The sequence below is a fragment of the Onychomys torridus genome, chromosome 12 (genome assembly GCF_903995425.1).
Source record: "Onychomys torridus chromosome 12, mOncTor1.1, whole genome shotgun sequence".
Lineage (NCBI taxonomy): Eukaryota > Metazoa > Chordata > Mammalia > Rodentia > Cricetidae > Onychomys > Onychomys torridus.
Window position 1 is genome coordinate 6,699,043 of NC_050454.1, and position 20,329 is coordinate 6,719,371.

A 20,329-nucleotide genomic window follows, 5' to 3' on the forward strand; every position below is an offset into this window, starting at 1 on the left:
CCAATCATTTCAAACTGCTCCCCAGAGTGCTAGACTGTCAAATAATTTAGATTTAATGCTGAAAGAAAATTTGCCCTATATGTACAACAATTTGCTAAACTTCTATAAAACTATCAGTTGGTCTCTTTCCTTGTGAATATTGTGTGAGGCTTTTTTTTTTTTTTAAAGAAAGCAATAATACAGACAACACTTATTTAAAATAATTTCTAAGCAGTACTATGCTCTGGACACTCTATGCCTGTTTTGAGTAAGCATATATTCTATTTTCCAACACTCTCCCAGCTGTACTGGGTGTTTTCTTGTACCTCAGATGGCTGGCTTTACTTGTTACATGAAGTGTTTGGAACCTGGTGTCCAAGTCTTCACAAAGCACACCAAGTGATGCCTTTGATTTATTTATTTAATTATTTTATTGAGCAATGAGCTGTGACTTACACGACTAATGTCAAGGTGTGTGGGTATCCTTGCAGCCACAGTACACGAACCTGGGGCTCCTGAACAGCATGGACCAGCAGATTCAGAACGGCTCCTCGTCCACCAGCCCCTACAATACAGACCATGCGCAGAACAGCGTGACGGCGCCCTCGCCCTATGCGCAGCCCAGCTCCACCTTTGATGCTCTCTCTCCATCCCCTGCCATCCCTTCTAACACAGACTACCCAGGCCCACACAGCTTTGATGTGTCCTTCCAGCAATCAAGCACAGCCAAGTCTGCCACCTGGACGGTAAGAGCGCCTCACCTCCACACGATTATTCCCTCTTCCAAGTTCATATATTACTAAATTCGATGGAGAAAAAAAATCATCTTTGAATATTTAACACTTATCCAGAGTTAAATGATATTCAATGCAAAAGCCTGGCCTAGTCTGGCAACCAAAAGTACCTGTTTTGGCCAGTGCCTAGTGATATCAGCCCGTGTGTTCCTGACTGCTACCCACTCCCCGGAGGTACTTTGTATGCAGTTTCAGGAAAACAGAAAGGGTTGTGACAACCAGAAATATTACAGTCCTAGAATATGGACAGTTTCCAGGGTGTTCTGTGCATTCACCAAACCTTCTCACTGCAAAAGATGGAAATGTGTTCAGATGTGGTTAACAAAAATACAATGCAACCATTTAAGACAATGAACATCATTTCCTAGGGCCAACATGTTTGCTCATGTAGACTCTATAGTGAGGGTCATCATGTGTCAGTATATGTATAATGTGTTAGTTTGCTTTTCCCTTCATCTGAAAGCCCCTACAACTATTCAGGGCCCTGAGTTAGTGCAAAAGGATTCTGATTTCAAATGTTGAAGAAACCAACTCTCCACATATGCTGGTTATAACTTTTCTAATGCTTGTGCATCCATCCGTGTCTCCAAATTAAAAATTAAAAAGACCCAGGAATGGTGGGGCAGGCCTGTAATCCCAGCTGCTCATGAGACTCAAACAGGAGAGTTACAGATCAACTCTTCTCCTGGGCAACAGAGAGAGTATGAGGGCTGTCTGAGCAGCCAGTCTCAAAGGAATGGATAGGGGAAGGTACAGCCTGCCGCTAAAAAAACTGGTCATGTATGTGAGGCCCTGGCTGGCAAATAGAAGACTGTTTATCTCACTTCTCAGTTTATATTGTAGGGCAGAAAAAACATGAATAACATTCATATATAAAGGAAGAATACTAACAGAACTGATTTTAACTGGTTTAACTAAAGGATGACAACCACCATAGCAGTGTGCATATTTATCAAACAACTCACTGTCTATGGAAATCCTTCTAAATGTCATTATTTTATTGAAAAGTAGTTTTAGAGCTTGGCCGATTCTTGGCCACTTTAGCGAGACTGACTCTCTAGAAAGTACCTCCACCCTTCTCCAATAGGTGGTACCCAGTGACGTCTGCTTTCAGCCAGACGAATGGAGTATAAGGAGAGTCTACATTTATCCCACTTACTACAGTTTGACATCACCTTGCATCTGGTCCTTGTCTTTTTTCCTCTTACGTGTACAGCAGATAACATGGTTTTGTAACATCTGCTATGAGAAGAGCAGAAGAACATGTAGATTAAGCCTAGTGAAGTTCTTGTTTTGTTTTTGTTTTTTCGAGAAAGTGTTTCTCTGTGTAGTTTTGGTGCCTGTCCTGGATCTTGCTCTGTAGCCCAGGCTGGCCTTAAACTCACAGAGATCTGCCTGGCTCTGCCTCCTGAGTGCTGGGATTAAAGGCATGCGCCACCACTGCCCAGCTCCAAGTGAAGTTCTTTAAGTTTGTGGGGCTGGATGGTTTCTAATTTCTGCCTCCCTCCATGGAGTAGGTCTTGGCTCTTTCTTGCTTTCCAAGTAGGAAGTCCCTAAATTGTCTAAAAGTCCACCTTACTTCAGTGTTCCCCTTTCATGGTCTGATAAACTATTCTGTGATGGATCATATTTCAACCAGGAATGCAAGGACTAGCTAACACTTGATCTTTCCCCCATGTCTTGCTTGTCAATCTTGTCATAATCCTTCATCTCATTTGGACTTAACAATCCTGGAGTAAGGGCTGCAGGTAAGTAAGCTTGCCAGTGCACTGGAGTATCTCAGTGATGTTCTGCTATCCACCAGCACAGCAACCATTTACAAAGACCTGTGAGTCTAGAGTGGGATGAGCATGGTATTCATGAGCCTCAGGACCAACAGTTATCTGATTGGTTACTAAGTCCTGGGTCTACTTGTCTGAGGTGATAAAGGGCATGTTGACATCACCAAATGAATATCGCTCCCCTTCTAAAGTCATGGAAGCGAAGCTTGAGGCAGGTGCATTAAGCCAGCCTGCCCTCTCCCCACCCCTTACAACCCCTTTCCCCAAAAGCTCAAGACCCACTAGTACATTCAGCACAAACCCAAAACACCCACCATCGAGGACCTTCTCTCAAAGAAACAAATCGTCTGACAAAAAGCATTGGCGGCCACTGCTTAAAGCATAGATTAGGGAGGAAGGAGATGATTTGAATATATATGCTGATAAAATATCCTTGCTATGATACAATAACAGGAGCCCGAGGGGGGGAAATGGGCACTTTGTTTTCCGAGATCTGGGTGAGAGCCAGAAAGCTTGGATGCCAGTATGATTGTCAGTGTGGCCTTAGCCAAGTCACTTCAGCTGTCTGGAGTTTCATCGGTGCTTTGGTGAGGACGAAGATGGTGACAGTTAGTGTTATCAGGGGTGAGGTGACAGTACCAATAACCAGGACAGAAAGCTTTAGCACTGACTAGGTTCTCATCATGCACACTGCCTGCCATGCTGAAGTGGAGCCTGCCAGACAGTTTGACATCTCTCAGCTGGCTCAACAGTTGTCTACAGTCTTATAGAATAAAGGGTCCACTAGCACATTGCACACTAGCTGTAGTTCTATTCTATTGATTCTCTTACTCTCAAGCAGTCTGATTTCAATACTCTTCAATACTCTAGGTCACTGGGGTCCTTATCCAGGTACCCATGGTGACCACCAATGAAGATAGTGTTTCTTAGTTAGGGATACCTATGCTTTGAACATAGTAGCATCTAATTGTTGGGTCAAGTTGCATAGTCTTGCATCATATACAGGCTTTGCATTTTTAAGAAGAGTCACTTATTTTTATTGTATGTTCATTGGTGTACTGCCAGCATGCATGTCTGTGTGAGGGTGTTGGAAACCCCCCCCCCCAACTGAAATTACATTTGTGAGCTGTCATGTGGGTGCTGGGAATTGAACCCAGATCCTCTGTATGAGCAGCCAGTGCTCTTAACTGCTGAGCCATCTCTCCAGACCCCAATAAGAATTTAAGTATTTGTCTTCTTTGTGCCTCATGATTAAGTCGTTTACCCCCAGTTTTAAAATAGGAAGCCTCAATAAGCAAGTCACAAGGTGAATCATGCCTCAAGGCCCTCACTCCAGATAGTATCCTTCCTATGCTGTCTAGACTATCACTCTTTCTAACTGGCAAAGGGTAGGCATACAGGAGTAGGCCAGTGTCCTGTAGAGCTGGCCTCTAATACCCTGATGTCCAACCAACAGAAGGTTCTTTGGGCTGTATTACCCACCACTTATTCCCTAGGAATCTATGCATTTAAAGCAATTTATTCTAAATAAGATGCTAGGATCACCCGCAAACCCAAAGTAGCAGAAGCAGGTGTCATTAGGGGAGGCCACACTTTCAGCCTCATCCTTCCAGTGACTCTTTAATAAGAAGGTCTTTGAGCCTCTGCATTGTGTCATCTCTTCACGATCCTCCTCCAGAGTCTCCTGGGTTTTCTCAGAAATACTTGCAGCCTCGAACTAAGATGCTCGGAGCATGGGGACATGCACGTTCACCACTTTAAATAGCTAAAGGAACCATGGGTCTAGTTCTGGAAAGGTATAATATATATATTTTTCTTCCAATGAAACAAAGCGAAGTGTGATAACATGTTCCTTTACTCTATTTTACACACACACACCTCTCAACTACAAGGTCAAGGTTTTGTTTCATGTTTTCTTCTTTCTGCAATTAAATTGACACTAGCTAGAGAGAGGCCTGTTATTTAATAATGCATGAATGGTCCAGTGTTTTACCTGAATCTCATCAGCCACAGGGCATGAGAAACAATGGTACTTGGAAGACACCAGAAAATATAAGCACAGATTTCTTCTCGGCACCATGCGGCTATTGTGAGGACTTACTCTCAGACTCACCCTCTCGGAGCCTCACTTTCTTTGCTTATACACATGGATGTCAATACTTTGGTGTAGAGAGTACAAGATGAGTATATGGACCTATTCGTGCTCGGCTAGTCATAGGCATACATGTGTTCATCAAGTCTAATTTGGCTGAGTTTGAATCTGTACGTTGCATCTGAGTCTTTTTTGTATGGCAAGCTTATTGCAGTTTTGCTGAGGATGCAGTTACATAACAGGCAATAATTTTTTTTAAAAAAAGAAGGTCTCCATTAATTTTTTAATGATTTGTAGATATTAATATATAGAGATCAGATCCCATTATTGTCCCCTATCCAAATACACAGGAGGTGACAAAGCATGGAAGCCGGCTTTCCTGCCCAAGCTGATGCAGGGTCGGTCGCCTTGCCAGCATGAGCATGGGCCCTTTCCACTAAGTGACTTAACATACTTATTTATTACCTTTAGTTCTGCTTTATATATTATAATGTTTTTCTTCCTTGTATGTTCATAGAAACAATTCATGTTACTTATTGGAGATTTTGCTATTGACTTGCGGGCAAACATGAGTGGCTATCTCTGAAACACTCTGTTGCAGGGCGCTAGTTCAGGAAAGCGAGGCATATGTACAGATAGGAATGCCCCATGGCTGTTAAACACTGGTGGTACAGAGGGGAAAGCTTCCCATGAGAATAAGGGGAAGGAAGCCTGCATCCGAAGGCAGAGAGTTTTCTTTCTACTGGTCTGCAGCAACGAGCTTGCCAACCACAGTCCCAGGCTGGCTCTGATTATTGACCTCTGTAACATACCTTTAAAGCTGTGACATTGTTTGTTTATTTAGCAGCTCATGACATAGCAGATTGAGTTCTCTGTGAGTACCCTCAGGTTAGGTTCTCTATTTTTTGTTTTTCTTAACTGTGTTCAGACTGAGGTAATGATACTGTTCTTGTGATGAAGAATCATTGGGTTCTTGTATCTTTCTCTACTTATAGATTTCCGAGACTTATTAGGTAGAAACCCTAACCCAGACACAGAACAATGTGGGATGTGTGGTAGGTCCTTAGTAAACATAAGGAAACCTTACTGGTAGTTAGTTTTGAACCATCTCTTCCAAACCTTACCATGGATGTGGACTTTCTGCCTTGGCCTGTGGCTTGTGGACAGCATTCTTTCTTTGCTTTTTCTAACCATACCAGGTTCTGGTTATGTTCTGAGCTTTGAAGAATCTGCCTGGAGCCAGGGGAGAGATTAGGGAGGTGGAGTTTGAAAAGGGAACAGCTAGTTCCCCGGGAGAATTCCATTGATCCTAGCAATTGAGTCTCAGTCTCAAAGGGAGCCAGGCAGGCTGTGATGCATGCCTGTGGCCCACTCCCTGTCATCAGGTTACCTGTAATGTAAGACTTTCAGAAAAAGGCTGCCAGCTCTGTAGAAATCAAATGCAAGCCAGCCTGTTGCATGGCCCTGTGGAATGTAGACTCTATGGCTAGGTCATCAAAGCAGATGATAAACTTCTCCATGTTGTCTGTGATTTGCAGACTCTTCTGAATTGGAGCCTTGGCTCAGTGATGGAATATAGGATTAGCATGCACAAGGTTCTGGGTTCAATGCCTAGCATGCTCTTTCCTTGTCTCTGTCTCTTTAACTCTTTATGTCTGTCAGTCTCTCTCTCTCTCTCTCTCTCTCTCTCTCTCTCTCTCTTTCTCTCTCTCTCTCTCTTTGCCCCCCCACTCCCACCTTCAAAGTTTAAGCCTTAATTTCACCTTAGAATAGTCTCACAGTTAAGTGACAGTTATATTTTATTGCTGAAGCACAAGAAAGAAATTGGTAGCCCATAACAAGGTTATTTTTAGTTCTTATTATCCAAAATACAAATAAGTGCGTCTTTCTGTACATCAAACACACTAATGAGTTACCCAAGCTATTTCTTAGAACACAGAGTACTAAGAATGTCTCAAATAACATGCTCAGTCACTCTCAGTGATGGTTAATGTGACTGCCTTTGGTGTTTGGGTTTACACACATCCCTGGTCAAGCATGCTACAGAAGAGACGTTCTTCAGTCCAGAGCATAATTACTTAGCCAGCCAGCCAAGTCCAAGTTCACCTAATCCGATGTTTATCACTCTCCACTGTCTTCTGAGTGATTTGTGGGCTGAAGCATGGAGTTTCTTTTAAAACAATTAATATTGATTTACTATATATGAGTATAATAAGGAACATTGACCCAACAGAAATATTTTTTAATTATTGCTTTTACTACTACAAAAAGAATAACCAACATTTCCTTTGTTGTTCTCTTTCCCTCTTATTCATTCTTTCCCTCCTGTTCCTAGATCTTCATCCCTTCTTCCCCATCTTCTCTATGCCTCATCTTCCTGTCTCTCTCCTCCTTCCCTGGTTATCATGGGCAGTGGCCAGTGGAGCTCTATAGGGATTCCCAGCCCCTCTGTGTGTTGTTTCCCTGCTTTCCTGGAATGCTGGGCTAAGGTGGAGAAAATCTTGATGATGCCATCACTGTGGGCATTTTCATGATCAGGAATCAGACCCCCTGAAAGTTGACCTTCAGCAGAGTTATTGACTAACGATGGGCTACTACACAGTAAAGAACTTAGAGACGTTGGTACCAGGAAGGCTAGTGCAAAGACTGCATGGAAATGGCTCGGCACACTATGCCTGCAAGGTCCCCTACCTTACAGTCCCAGCCTGCTGTCTTAAGAGAAGTGAGGCCTGTCATTAAACAATTAAAGAGAAACTAGCTACTCTGATTTGCATGGAACACCTCCAGATCTTTAACTGACTGTAATGTTATCTTGTAAAATACTATAAGCCAAACATAACAGTAGACAGGCTACATTTCCATCCTGTGCAATGTGTTCACAGAGACAAGGGAAGGTCATCTGAAGTTCGAATAAAGTAACCACAAGCCTGTAAGGTAGGAACCATCAGTTACTACCAGCTGTATTTCATTAAGTGATAATTCACTGTCCCTTTCAAAGGAAATAGAGATTGAAATCTTTTTACATGTAACCAAACAACACATTGGCAGTATATGTTTTATTATTTTTTCTTATAGTATCTATCCGTCCTACCTTCTCATGTCTATAAAATTTTATCTCATTAAAAATCCTGGTTGTATGCAGTGCTCTGAACTTGCACAAAGTGTTTTATTTGTTTCTGCTCTTATCATTAGAGAATTTATGAAATTCTGTACCTTAACTCTAAAAGTAGCCAAAGCTATAATCAAAAGAGGGCAGTGAGGTTTAACGGGCTTCAAATCAATTTTCTCAGCTTACTAACTGATAGTTTATTTTTAATTGGCACATACAGCCTGTTCTGGAATAAGGATCACCTGAAAACTGATGCATAAACAGAGAATAATACCAGAAGAATTTTTTAATGACTCAAGAAAAACATAATATATCATTAAGGTCACTAGAAATCCCTTAAAATGAATGTGTATTCAAAATCAACCCTGAAGGAAGTGCCTTTTACTGTGGGATATTTGCTGATGGTACTTTCCCATATATGAGCTTTGCACACTCTCGTCCCTGTCACCTCTTGGCGAACCATTTCCACTGAATACACAGTCTGTCCCCTATCCATCTCATGAAGGGCATGCACACATTTCTTCTGAAGAATATTCATTGATCACCTGTCACTGGGTGAATTAAAGCAGCTGTACTTAAATAAAGCCTCATGAATGTATGTCAAGAACAATCAATATCTTTACTTAGATTGCTTCTAAGTTTTTTCATCCTTTCTTTGTTCTTTATTTTTATTTTTTTCATTTAATGATATTATTGGAAGTGGCCAACTGATTTTTGTAAATGTTACCAGCCACTGGGTGTCCTGATTTTCTACTTTTCTGGAGAGGTGGATACATGGAGACTTGAAATAATGTAACCTTTCTGCCCAGCACCTTCCTTTTTCTATATTACAGGAGAAATTTTTGTAGAAGGGGATCGTAACTCTTAGATTCTTCAAGCCTTGTGATGTATCCTAGACATGGAGTGGTTTTTAGACTATGGGGTCCTAATTAGGCACATGGACACCCAAAGAGAATACTTTTTGTTTGTGTCCTTCCTGTGGTTTTTAATAATAGTCTTAAACCTATCATCAAACTGAAACTCAAAATAAAATCTAAGGTGGTCAGAGAACCTGTACTTCATTTTTTTTAAAGGTTAAGCTGCAGCATTTATTTATTTTTACATGGGTATGTTTGTGGGCACATGTGACATGGTGTGCCTGTCAAGGTCAGGGGACAACTTGTGAGTGGTGGTGATTCTCCCTTTCTGTCCTGGAGTACTTGGGGATTGAACTTGGGTCTTCAGGGTCGGTGGCAAATACCTTTACCTGCTGGGCCATCTTGCAGGCCTACCTATATTTAGTTCATTTTGTGATAAACTAAGAAGGGATTCTTCCTTTACAAGCAGAGTGAGCCGTCTCATGTAGTTTGAGTGTATATTGAAGGTTCATGTGAACAAGCCTTTCATTTGCCGCTCCGTTGTATTGGAGGAGCTGAGTTTCCTCTGTTGTCTGTAGACTTAATCCTGAAATTTCAAGTCCCCTCGTCAGACAGGATCTTCTTCCTTTGGTATCTTTTAAAGTTTAGGGTTTTGTTGTTGTTGTTGGGCCTTTTTTATGCTCTTAGGAAAAAAATTAATGAATACATTGAGGAGACTATTTGAGAAGACCCTTGGTGTGTTTCTTTGAATAGCTTCCAAGTTGTAGCACATAAGAACAAGCATTACTTGAAGACTCTCATTTGATTGGTGACATCATCTGCCAGCCTCCCAAAGAACATGGCTCATTAAGGAGAGCATGGCACTCAGAAGGCCACTGTGGGGTACTAATAAGCAAGAGGAACTGGGGCAGGTGGTTTTGTCTCTGCCCATCTGTTAAATGGGTATTATAATATTTCCTTGGCAAGGTGGCTTTGAGGTATAATTAAGGTTTATGAAGTGCTTTGGGAGCCTGGGAGATTCTGTTCTCAAAACACAGCATGTTATTACCTCATCCTTGATTTTTGTTGCTCAGATTCCCTTCTTGAGCTACATCATTCCCATGTTTACAATTCAGGTACTTTTCCCAGGTTTTCCAACTCAATTGCAAAGACGTGACATGACACATTCTATATGTTTAAGTCCTTGGGTATAAATATTAAATGAAAAATTATACTTTTAAAAGGGGCATTTGTTTTTATGTGTTTTTGTGTTTTGCCTACTTGATGTCTGTGTGTCATATACATGCCAGGTTCCTGTGGAGGTGGGAAGAGAGTACTGGTTCCTCCGAAATGGGAAATACTAAAGGTTGTAAGCTGCCATGAGGGTGCTGGGAACTGAACCTGGATCCTCTGGAAGAGTAGCCAGTGCACTTAGCCACTGAGCCATCCCTCCAGCCCTGTATATACTAGTTTATAATTTCAAAGAGTTTCTCCTTAGAACATATTTAACTGAATCTAAACCTGAGTAACAGCAGAATGAATTTATGTTGTAATAACTTTAATAACTTGAGATACAAATTTATCTTGTCCTTTGATTCCACTTCTAGTACTTTCCTTTATATCTTGTGTATTAATTTGGGACTTGTATATTTGTGAATATAAAGCCCTAAATTATGTAAATTGCCTCCACTCCGTTTTCATATTTTGTATTCTTGAGAAAAAAATCACATTTTCTCACTTAGACAGTGTCATAATTATAGATTACATCTCTGGCCAAGTAATCACCAACAAATAAATCATACATGTGATTAATCATATATCATAAAACCAAAGTAATTACTGCTATAAACATCTATATTTGTACAAAATAGCAAAATGATTCTCACAGTCCTATAGTTTGCTTAACTGTCTTATATTCCTTGACAGATGTGTTAAATTTACTTGTAAAATACTAGAAGTTATTTTTATGAATTTGACTTCTCTAAAGCTAGCTTTATTATAACAAATATTTTAATCAGTATCTTGATGTCCTAGAATTTTAATATACTCAATTACAGTCATTTAAAACACCAATTTTCTCAAAATTGTCTTCAGCAAATTTAGATTTTTGCATAGTGTATAGAGTGATTTTGTTTCTGATCATATTACTAAGGGTTTACATATTAGGAAAAACCTTGTTTCTATTTGAATTTGAAAATATGTTAGTATGTGCCATTACTACCTTGCTTGATGCCCTACATCCCAAAGTAGACTGGTCCACAAAGATACCGGCCAACGTTAATAGATATGAGAAAGGCTTAGAATACCTAACAGGGAGACTTCTAGTCCTTTGCCTTGGTGACAGGGATGAAGTTCCAGACTAGGGGAATGGATTAGACTTGAGACTTGACTTTACACACTGTTTGTGGCCTATATTTACCCTTTCCACCTTCCTATACAAAACTGAGGAACTAGCAGACGGTGCCTTTGAGAAATGCTGGAAGGGTTTACAACTAGATAAAACAGATTAACCAACAGAATATAAGGCATTCTCAATAACAGGAACATTTTGGAACTTTCACAGTTGAAATGGGTGCTTAGAAAAGTTATTCATGTTGTACTGATTAATGATCTCTTTCACAAGACAGTCCACATTAAAAAGGAGGCTCTTCCTCTATTGCTTATTCTCATACCTCTACAGGGTAGACATTGTACAAGTATAAATAAATACAGGATGTTTTGAAGTGTTTTAGTATAACTGTATTTCCTCTGGATGTAGGAAGATATTTGATAAATAACTGTTTTTAATATTGTCCAAGTTAGTCTTTTCAAAATAGGATTGCCAGCTTCTAACAGTTATCATAACTTTGGCCATCCTTCATCTCCTATTCTTCTATCTCTTTCATGGGGACAGATTATATCTTACTTTCACCAACCTTCAAAGCCTAAAGTCTATACATTCATATGTAGATTCAATAAAAAGATACTTCAGAAATGTCTATAGTCTGTCTGAGAATCATCACATAAGTTTAAAAAAATGCACCCATTACTTTTTGTTAAAGCTCTGTAGGCAATGTTATAGATGGGTAGCTCAAGGTCTGGATATAGGGAATCAACTCACTCAGCACCACATCCAGAAGGAATTGTAGGTTTCTCATGTGATTTCTACTCAAGAAGCAAATGGGTAGCCATTCTTGTACACATCCAAACTGTACTGATAATCCAGGATGAGTATCTTATCTAACAACCATCATTTTAAGCTATAATGCTTTTCTTTCTACAAAAGTATGGGAAACATAGATGTTCATCTTTAGCAATGAATGTGGGGCCCTATTTTTCCTTACTGGTCTCTTTTGACACAACTCACTGTAACTATCATTTGACAATTGGCAGGAAGATGCTACCTGCTGGACAGTAGAGGTTGTAGTAAATCATAAATAAGTAGAAGTAGAACTGGATTTGTGAAGAATGGTGTAGTAGCCAAACCAGAGTGTCATTGCTTGTGATGGCAAATCTCTCTCTCTCTCTCTCTCTCTCTCTCTCTCTCTCTCTCTCTCTCTCTCACTCTCACACACACACACACACACACACACACACACATAAAACCTGATAATACTTTGAAGGCCTCATGACCTAGAAGAAGCAACTATAGGTGGCAGAAAAAAAAAAAAAAAGACTGTCTGAAAAATTGCAGAATTTGCAGTGTTCAACGGTGAGGATGGGAGAGACCAGAAAACACAAATATGTGGGAAAGGTGGAATAAAAAATTCTGTCATCCACTTTGGACAGAAATTAGCTGTGAGAACCAATACACCTAGTTCATTGAACAGATCTTTACTATATCTTGATTTTATCACTGTGTTCAATGATCTTTATCAAAAACATTTTACATTCAACTGTTTCAAAGCATTGGTTTCACTGGTATCATCCCTTTGGGTAGTAAATAAATGTGGCCTTGCTAACACAAACAAGTTTTACTAGCAGTAGGCTTCCAGGTTTTAATAGTCTTCTCCTCCCCCAACGCCCACCCGAGAGCAGCTCTTATCTTAGGCACCCTGGGATTAGCAGTATTGCTGCCACAGGAGAAGTGGGATGTCTCACTAGAAACTTAGGAGCAGAGCCACTTCCAGAAGTCTGAAAACCAGACATTGTGTTTGTTGGCCGATGTTTTCTAAGACACAGTCAGTACTAGCTCTGATGGAGTATGTTTATGACATGCACTTCTAATTTAGGGAAGAGACCCAAACGAATTCAAACGGAATATGCAAAATCAACTAATTGCTTTCCATCTTTAATTACTGCATTTGATAGTCTATTATGTGTTTTTGCATTTAGATACGAGGACATGCCTCTTATTTCTTTCACTTTCCTTCCTGGGAGAGTTGATTGAGCTATTTTAGGAAAGAAAAAGACAGGGAATAGAGAAGGGCTCATCCCACTTTTTTTTTTCCCTAGCGAATCTGTTTCCTTTTGAGAACTAAATTTCTTTCAAAATACATTTCAGGTAGTCTTAATGAAGAAATATGTAATTCTATATACTTGGCTAATTTGCCTTTAAATTTCCAAGAAGGTCTCGGTCAACATCTGCTTGGGTTTAGTGAAAATAGATAAGCAATCAAACTTTTAATACTCTTTGTTCACGAGAAATCTCAAGTTTAATTTTGGTCATTAGTTCAGTGTTACAATTCACTGGGATGAATTGTGATAGGACAGTGTTTCAATGTGCTATGTTGGCTAGCCACAAGCTCCTCTGTCCAAGTACTCCTCATGTGTCTGCCTCCCGCTTATCTGAGTTTATAGGTGGTTGGCACCTCAAGCAGAAATTCTCTGACTCTAACATCAGGACACTTCCCCACTAATTGTAAACAGAGCCTGATTTGATGGGATTTTGATGTGATGTTGGCATTTCCAGTCCTGGCCTATGAGAGTCCAGTGACGATAGGGGTCTTTCTCTTCTAGAGTCAATGAGCATACACGCAAGGAAGAGATGGCCAGGGCTACATTGTTATCTGTTGTGACTGGTATTTGGTGGACTAGGGATACTCTTATACAAAAGAAGCTTGGGAACAAAGTCAACTAGGAAAGAGGATTAGAACGAGTATATTTTCCCTGGGTAATACTCACACTGTAATATGAGCAGACAGAGGGTGTATATCCTGCTAAAGCTTGCTTAGAAGCATTCCCAAGCTAACAGATTTTCTTTTTTTAAAAAAAATGGCTTAAGAATTTGTTTTGAAGTTGTCAGTTGAGCATATGGCTGTAGGGCATGGACTCAGTCCTAATTTGTTGCTTTCATAATGTGTTTGACATTGGAATTTAGACTTCAGAAACAGAAAACGGAATGCTTTGAGTAAAGTACATTTCATAAACTCTCAATTTAAAATAAAAACGCTCTGTGGTAAATTAAAGTGAGACATCATAAAGCAAACAACACACTGCTTAGAGCTATGAGAGGTTCTTACAGTGTATCTGTGTCTTACAGACTACAAATTTAGGAAAACGCCAAAGTCCTAGCTTTCAAAAGGAGGAAAAAGTGTACCAGATACAGTATTTAAAATGTGCAGTGTTGCAAGACACAGATAGACCAAATGGGCAAAGGTGGAAATAAAGCCTGACTTTGCCTAACCAACAAACTGAATTCTGTTCCTAAGGAGACAAAGACTTCAAGGGGCAGAATTCAGTTTGTTGGTTAGGCAAAGCCAGGGTTGAATTCCACCTTTGTCTACTTGGCCTGTGCAGAACCCTGTCTCTCTACTAGCTGTGTCTTCCCCACTATGAAGATGATATTATTAGTAGACTTTAATAGAGTGAATATACAGTACATGCCGAACCTTCTGGTGAGTGCTCAGTTTTATTGGGAAGGAATATAGGTTTAGGGTTAGAATTTAGGTTAGACTTGCTCACCTGTAGCCATTGTTGGGATCTGTATTAAGGAGTGAACTCCATGAACAGTTCTTGTTTCTGTCATAAAGCCTTCCACTAGGCAGTGGTGGAAGGGTTGAATACACCATTGGTTATTCTATAAACAGTGTTGACCTTCCAGTAGCCTAAGTAAAACCACATTAGTCTATGTGCTTCCCCCCAGACACTGCTATTCCCCCTGTGCTCCAGTACAAAAGAACTAAATAAGTAAAAAATAAGATGCTGCCAACCTATGTAGGTCAAAGCCCCTGAAATACATCTACAGGCCATGTGCTGAATATCACCGGTGGCATAGTCCTTTGAAGACAGGCATCGTATGTACGGTGGATTCGTTCAGTCCTGGGTGGCTGTGGTTGAATGGGACAGATGATGAGGAGCAACAGTTGTGCAAACACATAGTGGTGGGGCACAGATCTCACTTGTGACACAGCTCACTCTGTCGCGGGGGAGAGGTGGGAGAAGAGAAGAGCAAGCTGACAAATCACTGTCTCGGGGCGAGGCAGCAAGCGAGGGAAGAACAGTAGAGAAGCAGAGGAGGTACCCGTGTGAGAGCTAATCCCCATGGGATAGCTGTTAGTGGTGGTGGGCTGCGGTGCTCCAGCTGGGGTCTAGGCAAATGGCTCTTCCTACTGGTGCCTCGGTTTCCTCATCTTTGAAATGAGGATAATGATAATTACCCCCGGTTTTCACGAGGATCACATGAGATAATGAGGGATAAGTGGTTTATAAACCAGGAAGTTGCTGTCCCTGTGAACTGTTGCCTCTGCCTTGAGAGAAAGGCTGCCAGTTAACCATGCCATTTCCTACCTTGTGAGCTGAACCTCCCATGCTTCCTCCTCAGGGTGTAAGCTTGAGGCTCTGGTTGAGCAAGGTGATTCGTATGCAGCTTATTTTAAAATCTCACTAAAAGAATCCCTTTTGCTCCTGCTTTTAGGAAAAAGAGAATCCTTCTGGGTACCCCAAAGTTGACCCCTCTGCCTTTTCTTTCTTCCTAAGGGAAGACTGAAGTAGTCTAGAGGTAGAGATTTTTCTCCTGTCCTGGAGTCATTGGAATGGCTGATTGTGGGAGATAAGAGTCTTCCTGTAGGACTCGCCTAACTGGGATATCCTGTGGATATCCTCAGTCTGTAGGATTCTCCACGTAGACAGCTTTTCTCCTTGCTAATTTGTTCATGGCATCTGATCAGGGACACATTAACAACCGTTCCTAGGTCACATGCCATATCTGCTAGGGATTAACTATCCTCTAGAATACCAGAGAGGGAAGAGGCTCAGCAGAATTCTCACGACTGAATCATGGCCATGAGCTAATGTCTCTGGTTTGGTGAGTCAGTGCTGGTCCAGGTATTGGTTTTGTAGATTAAAAAAAGAAAGAAAGAAAAGCACACAGGACATTGGCTAGACTAGACTCTTCAATTGCCATTTGCTTGAGAAGGACTAAAGGAAATCTCCCTGCCACTAGAGAGTGACATTCTAAAGATTGGGTGTTTAGTTCCTGTTCTCTGTTGAAATATATATATATATAAAGTAGAGTTTCTTCAGGAGCTGATAATAATAGTCATAATAAACCTAGCAAATTGGTGTGTGTGTGTGTGTGTGTGTGTGTGTGTGTCTCCAGGCAAAGGAGTTGAAATGATGTGTTTGGGAGATGAATGTTCTTGTACTAGGCAAGACATAGCTTGCAGGAAAACATCTGGAGCCGACCCATTCTGCATGGGATGGGGCCAAGACGTGTTTATGCCTTTGCGCCTGTTTGAACAGGTCTAATCTTAAAATGATTTATAAGGCTTTAGAAGATTCCCCTTCACATACTATTTCCTTATATAACTGGCATATGTACTAGAAGCTTTGTTTAAAAAATGGCAACAGTGGTTATCTATATGAAATAGAATTAACATGTTTAGAATCAGACTCACTAATAAATATTAGGGAGGCATTTTGCTGAACTGATAATATCAATATGAAATTATGAATTATAAATATGAAATGAATGCCTACTTCCTAACTATATTAGTCACTAGGATACATAGTTGTATCACACATATATTTTAAGTCAACATTTCTTAGTTTTAAAATATTCAGGAGAGAGATTTTGTGGAAAGAAAAAAACTACCTGGACCTTTGCTCTCAAATACACTGAAGTATTGCTAAAAGCTTGATTTAAAAACTATATACCAGGGTGGAAGATAGAAAACAGTGAGAGGGAGTATGCTTAAGTTATGGACAAAACAATCAAGCAGCGGGAACTTTAATTGTTTCGACCATCCGTATCTTTCTTTGTTTCCTCCAGGACAGGACATAGCTTGTGAGAATGTAATGGGGAGTCTTCCCAGCCTTTTAAATAGACATTTCATGTATCTTTTTAGGGATATGAGAGTGCTGCACTTCGCACCACATAACCTAGGTGGGGGGAGTTGTCAACATGCCCTATAGTAGAAGCCTAAAGTCCCTGAGAAAGGAAAGCATGCCTTTCTCCATTGCTTCTGCTTGCCCCTTTGCTCTGCCCTTCCCCTCATCTCCAGCTTGCTTCTCATTCCTTCCTGCCAAAATGGAAACAAGTTGACAAGAAGAGAGAGGGAAGGAAGAAAGGAAGGAAGAAAAGGAAGTGGGAAAGAAAATGCTAAGGAAGCTTAAAATTCAGTAGTCCCATGGCGACTCATTCAAACTTTTTCTTGGCAAGTTGGCATATTTAATACTTTTCCAGCTGGTAAAGCCCAATCTTTCAGTACTGTCTGAGGCAACTGCAGATGTTAAAAACACCAGTGGCAAATTTTGTTCTCTGACTTGGAGATCATTGGAAGTATTGCATCACTTTAATGGATCTGAGTTTCTTATATTTGCTTGCATCTTAGCAAAGATTGTACCCAGAAATTGAATTTATGTTTTGCTCAGATCCACTTTAAAGATGAGTCTATGAATACCAAAATGTTAACAAAGGGTCACTCTAGGAAGGAACCCTGCATATAGTTTTTATTTCCTGTTTTTCTTGGCATTCCAAATGTCTGTAGTTTTTATTGAAGTAAATAAATAAAATGTGATATGGACAGAACTATAGTGAAGTCCAGATGAAGGGAAAGTCTCCTAATAGAAAGACAAAAAAGCATTATTTTTCAGCAATTCCAAAAAATAATGTTATGTACAAAACTCTATAATGATATGGAAAGATCTTTACAAGTTTTGGTGTATTTTCTTAGAAACTTCAAAATTACTATCCCTCAGACTGGTTGGTATGCCCAAGACGAAGTCTGAGTGGCCCTCCCAGGATTCATCAAGTTATGTTCTGTGACATGAGCATATGAGTGAAGTTGGCTATCCCATATTTCCAGTTCCTGCTTGACATTACTCATAGAATAGCACTCTTTATTTTCAAGAACATTTCTTGAGAGGCAGAAGGTATATTTGAAAAACAAAAACCACACAGATAGAATGCCACATAAGCAACCAAAGTGTTCTACAATTCTGTTTCCATTTCTGTCAGGCAGAAGTGATATCTCATGAAGGTTGTTGGCAGTTCACTGTATGAAGCCCACAGTGCAGAGCCTGCCCACTGAGCATGTCCCTGACAAATCAGTTAGTTAATATGAGGGCCAGATGCTGTAGGGTAATCATATTAATAGATCAGTTAGCCCTTCCGTCTTCAAAGGGCTTACAGTCAATCTTTGCAAACTGATAAAGCTGGCTATAATTCAGTGTGACAGGGGCTCTAATCTCTCTGGAATGTCCTTCTCCCTACTACCACCTTTGTCTCCCAGGCAGACTCCTGCTTATCCACTGAAACTCACTAGAAGTATTAACTATAGACGAAGGCTTCCTATTCCACCCCCAAAATGCATACTCAGGAGGTCTGAAGGAGTAGCTCTGTCTGGTCATCATATCTTGATGATGGTGCACTCAACAAGTCTCAATATATCTTTATTTTCTCTTTCTTGTCTGAACAAGCTATGATGCAGAACAGAAAATACTAATTTATTGAGTTTCTCAGAAAATCGGTTATTTAGTGTTGGATTTCAAAGTGATAAGCAGGATATTATAGTGAGTAAAAAGAGAAAAGACATTCCATTTAGAGGATGACCAAAGTCATGGAGACATGGATGCATCCTGTATACCCAAGAAGAGGGACTCCAAAGTATTTGGAGGAAGAATATGTATCTGGAGAGAAGTCCTCAGAGCTAGAGTGAGAAGGGACTGCAATCTTGGAATACCATCCCAAAGAACTAAGCTCCATCTTAACAAGCCCAGGGAAAACACTAATTGGTGAGGACATCATATCCTGGTGGAGGGAAATGACTAAGGGTAGCTGCTGTGAGATTGGAAGGCTGAGGGCAAGGAGACAAACTGGGGCGGTGTTCCAAGAACTCAGACTAAGACAAGAGTGAGAAGTGCTGAGTGTAGGTGAGGGTAGATTTGCAATTTATATTTCAGAGACAGAGACCCACTTTCACAATGGGGGTTGTTTTGACTTTTATCAGTGTAGTGTTTCTTAGACACAATTTAGGATTATTTCTTGCCACACTCATTAGCAAACAAGCAAAAAATTATAGATTCCTCAAATGTTTGGTATTTCTTCATTTAGGATTAGCATGGCTATTTACGCTATTGGTTTGTGTATAGAGGGGCCCACAAGTATCTGTGGCTGACTGAATATCTACACTGTATATATGTAGCTGGACTGCCATTGGAATTGTTTGACCGGAAGTAGTGTTGAAAGGAAAAAGTTCATGAAGAGAGCCAGGCCTGCTGTGCCAGCCAGATCTTCAGTTTTATTAGCTTTGAAAGGAATCCATTGGACTAAATCTTTTAGCATTCTTTCTGGTTTTTACTCTAGTAGGAATGAACACTTTTCATGAAAAGATTGTCTTTAACTCTATTTTTAAAAAAGATGGGAGCAACTTTTTCTTAGTTTAAGGCATCGTGAAAACAAAGCACATGCTATCACATATCCATGCTATTTTCAAAGTCAGCAACAGGAAATACATTCACCCTCTGGCCCGCCATCCACAATAGTGGTTTAGTTAACTGATTTCTAAACCTTCCTTTCCTTTGGGATGAAAAATGGAAGCCACGACTCTCTCACAAAGAGTGTTGACTACTTTTGTTATTGCTTCTAGTCCAGAAAGGACTCAGAATTCTTATCAGGTATAGTGTTCCTGAGCTGTGCTCTGGAGCTGGACCCAGAGAGCCTTTGAAGATAGGGAACCAAGAACCAGAAGAGAAGATTCAGGAAATCAAGCAGAGGTTTCATCCTGCTTTAGTGCCCAGAGCATGCTGCTTTGGAATGTTTGTGTCAGAGACCACTGCAAGAGACCATTGCAATGAATAGTAGTTATAGTGTCATCAGAGTTGTGAGTGTACACTCGGTGTTCCAGACCATAGAGACAATCTGGACAAATCCACATGTCAGGTCCTTGGTTAGGAGAGGGAATATGAGAGATCTAGAAGATACTTTAACGTTAAACCTAAACAGTTTGGGAAAGATTCTTTGAAAACTGCTTCCTTTCACTTCTAACTAAATTCAGTGACAGAGACCCTACATTGTTATTAGTTTTCTTGAAATACTTGCATATTTACTTCTTTGGTTTTCAATTCAAATTGTAACCTTAGTTTCTTGCAACTAGGGTATATTATTTTCTGGAATATGAGTGACCTGAACTCACAGATATCTCCCATCTACCACATAATAACATGTACTTTGCATTTAAGGAATTATGAAAGGTTAGCCCCACTGTCCACTTTCTTTAGGCTCTGAAAGAGGTCAGCGACCATTTTACAAGAGTACAGTTGGATGTGTGTGTGTGTGTGGGGGGGCTTATTAGGAGTTCTTACATTACTGTTACAGA

At 40.3% G+C, this 20,329-nt stretch overlaps 1 protein-coding gene across 6 annotated transcripts in view; it reads left to right on the forward strand.

Moving 5' to 3' along the window:
* The window catches only part of Tp63 (tumor protein p63), a 210,527-nt gene that overhangs the window by 137,615 nt on the left and 52,583 nt on the right, over positions 1-20,329 (forward strand). For all 6 annotated transcript variants that reach the window (XM_036204015.1, XM_036204013.1, XM_036204012.1 and 3 more), the window contains one exon: positions 471-725. In XM_036204015.1, the coding sequence (XP_036059908.1) occupies positions 471-725 (255 nt within the window). The remainder of the gene's footprint in view (positions 1-470; positions 726-20,329) is intronic.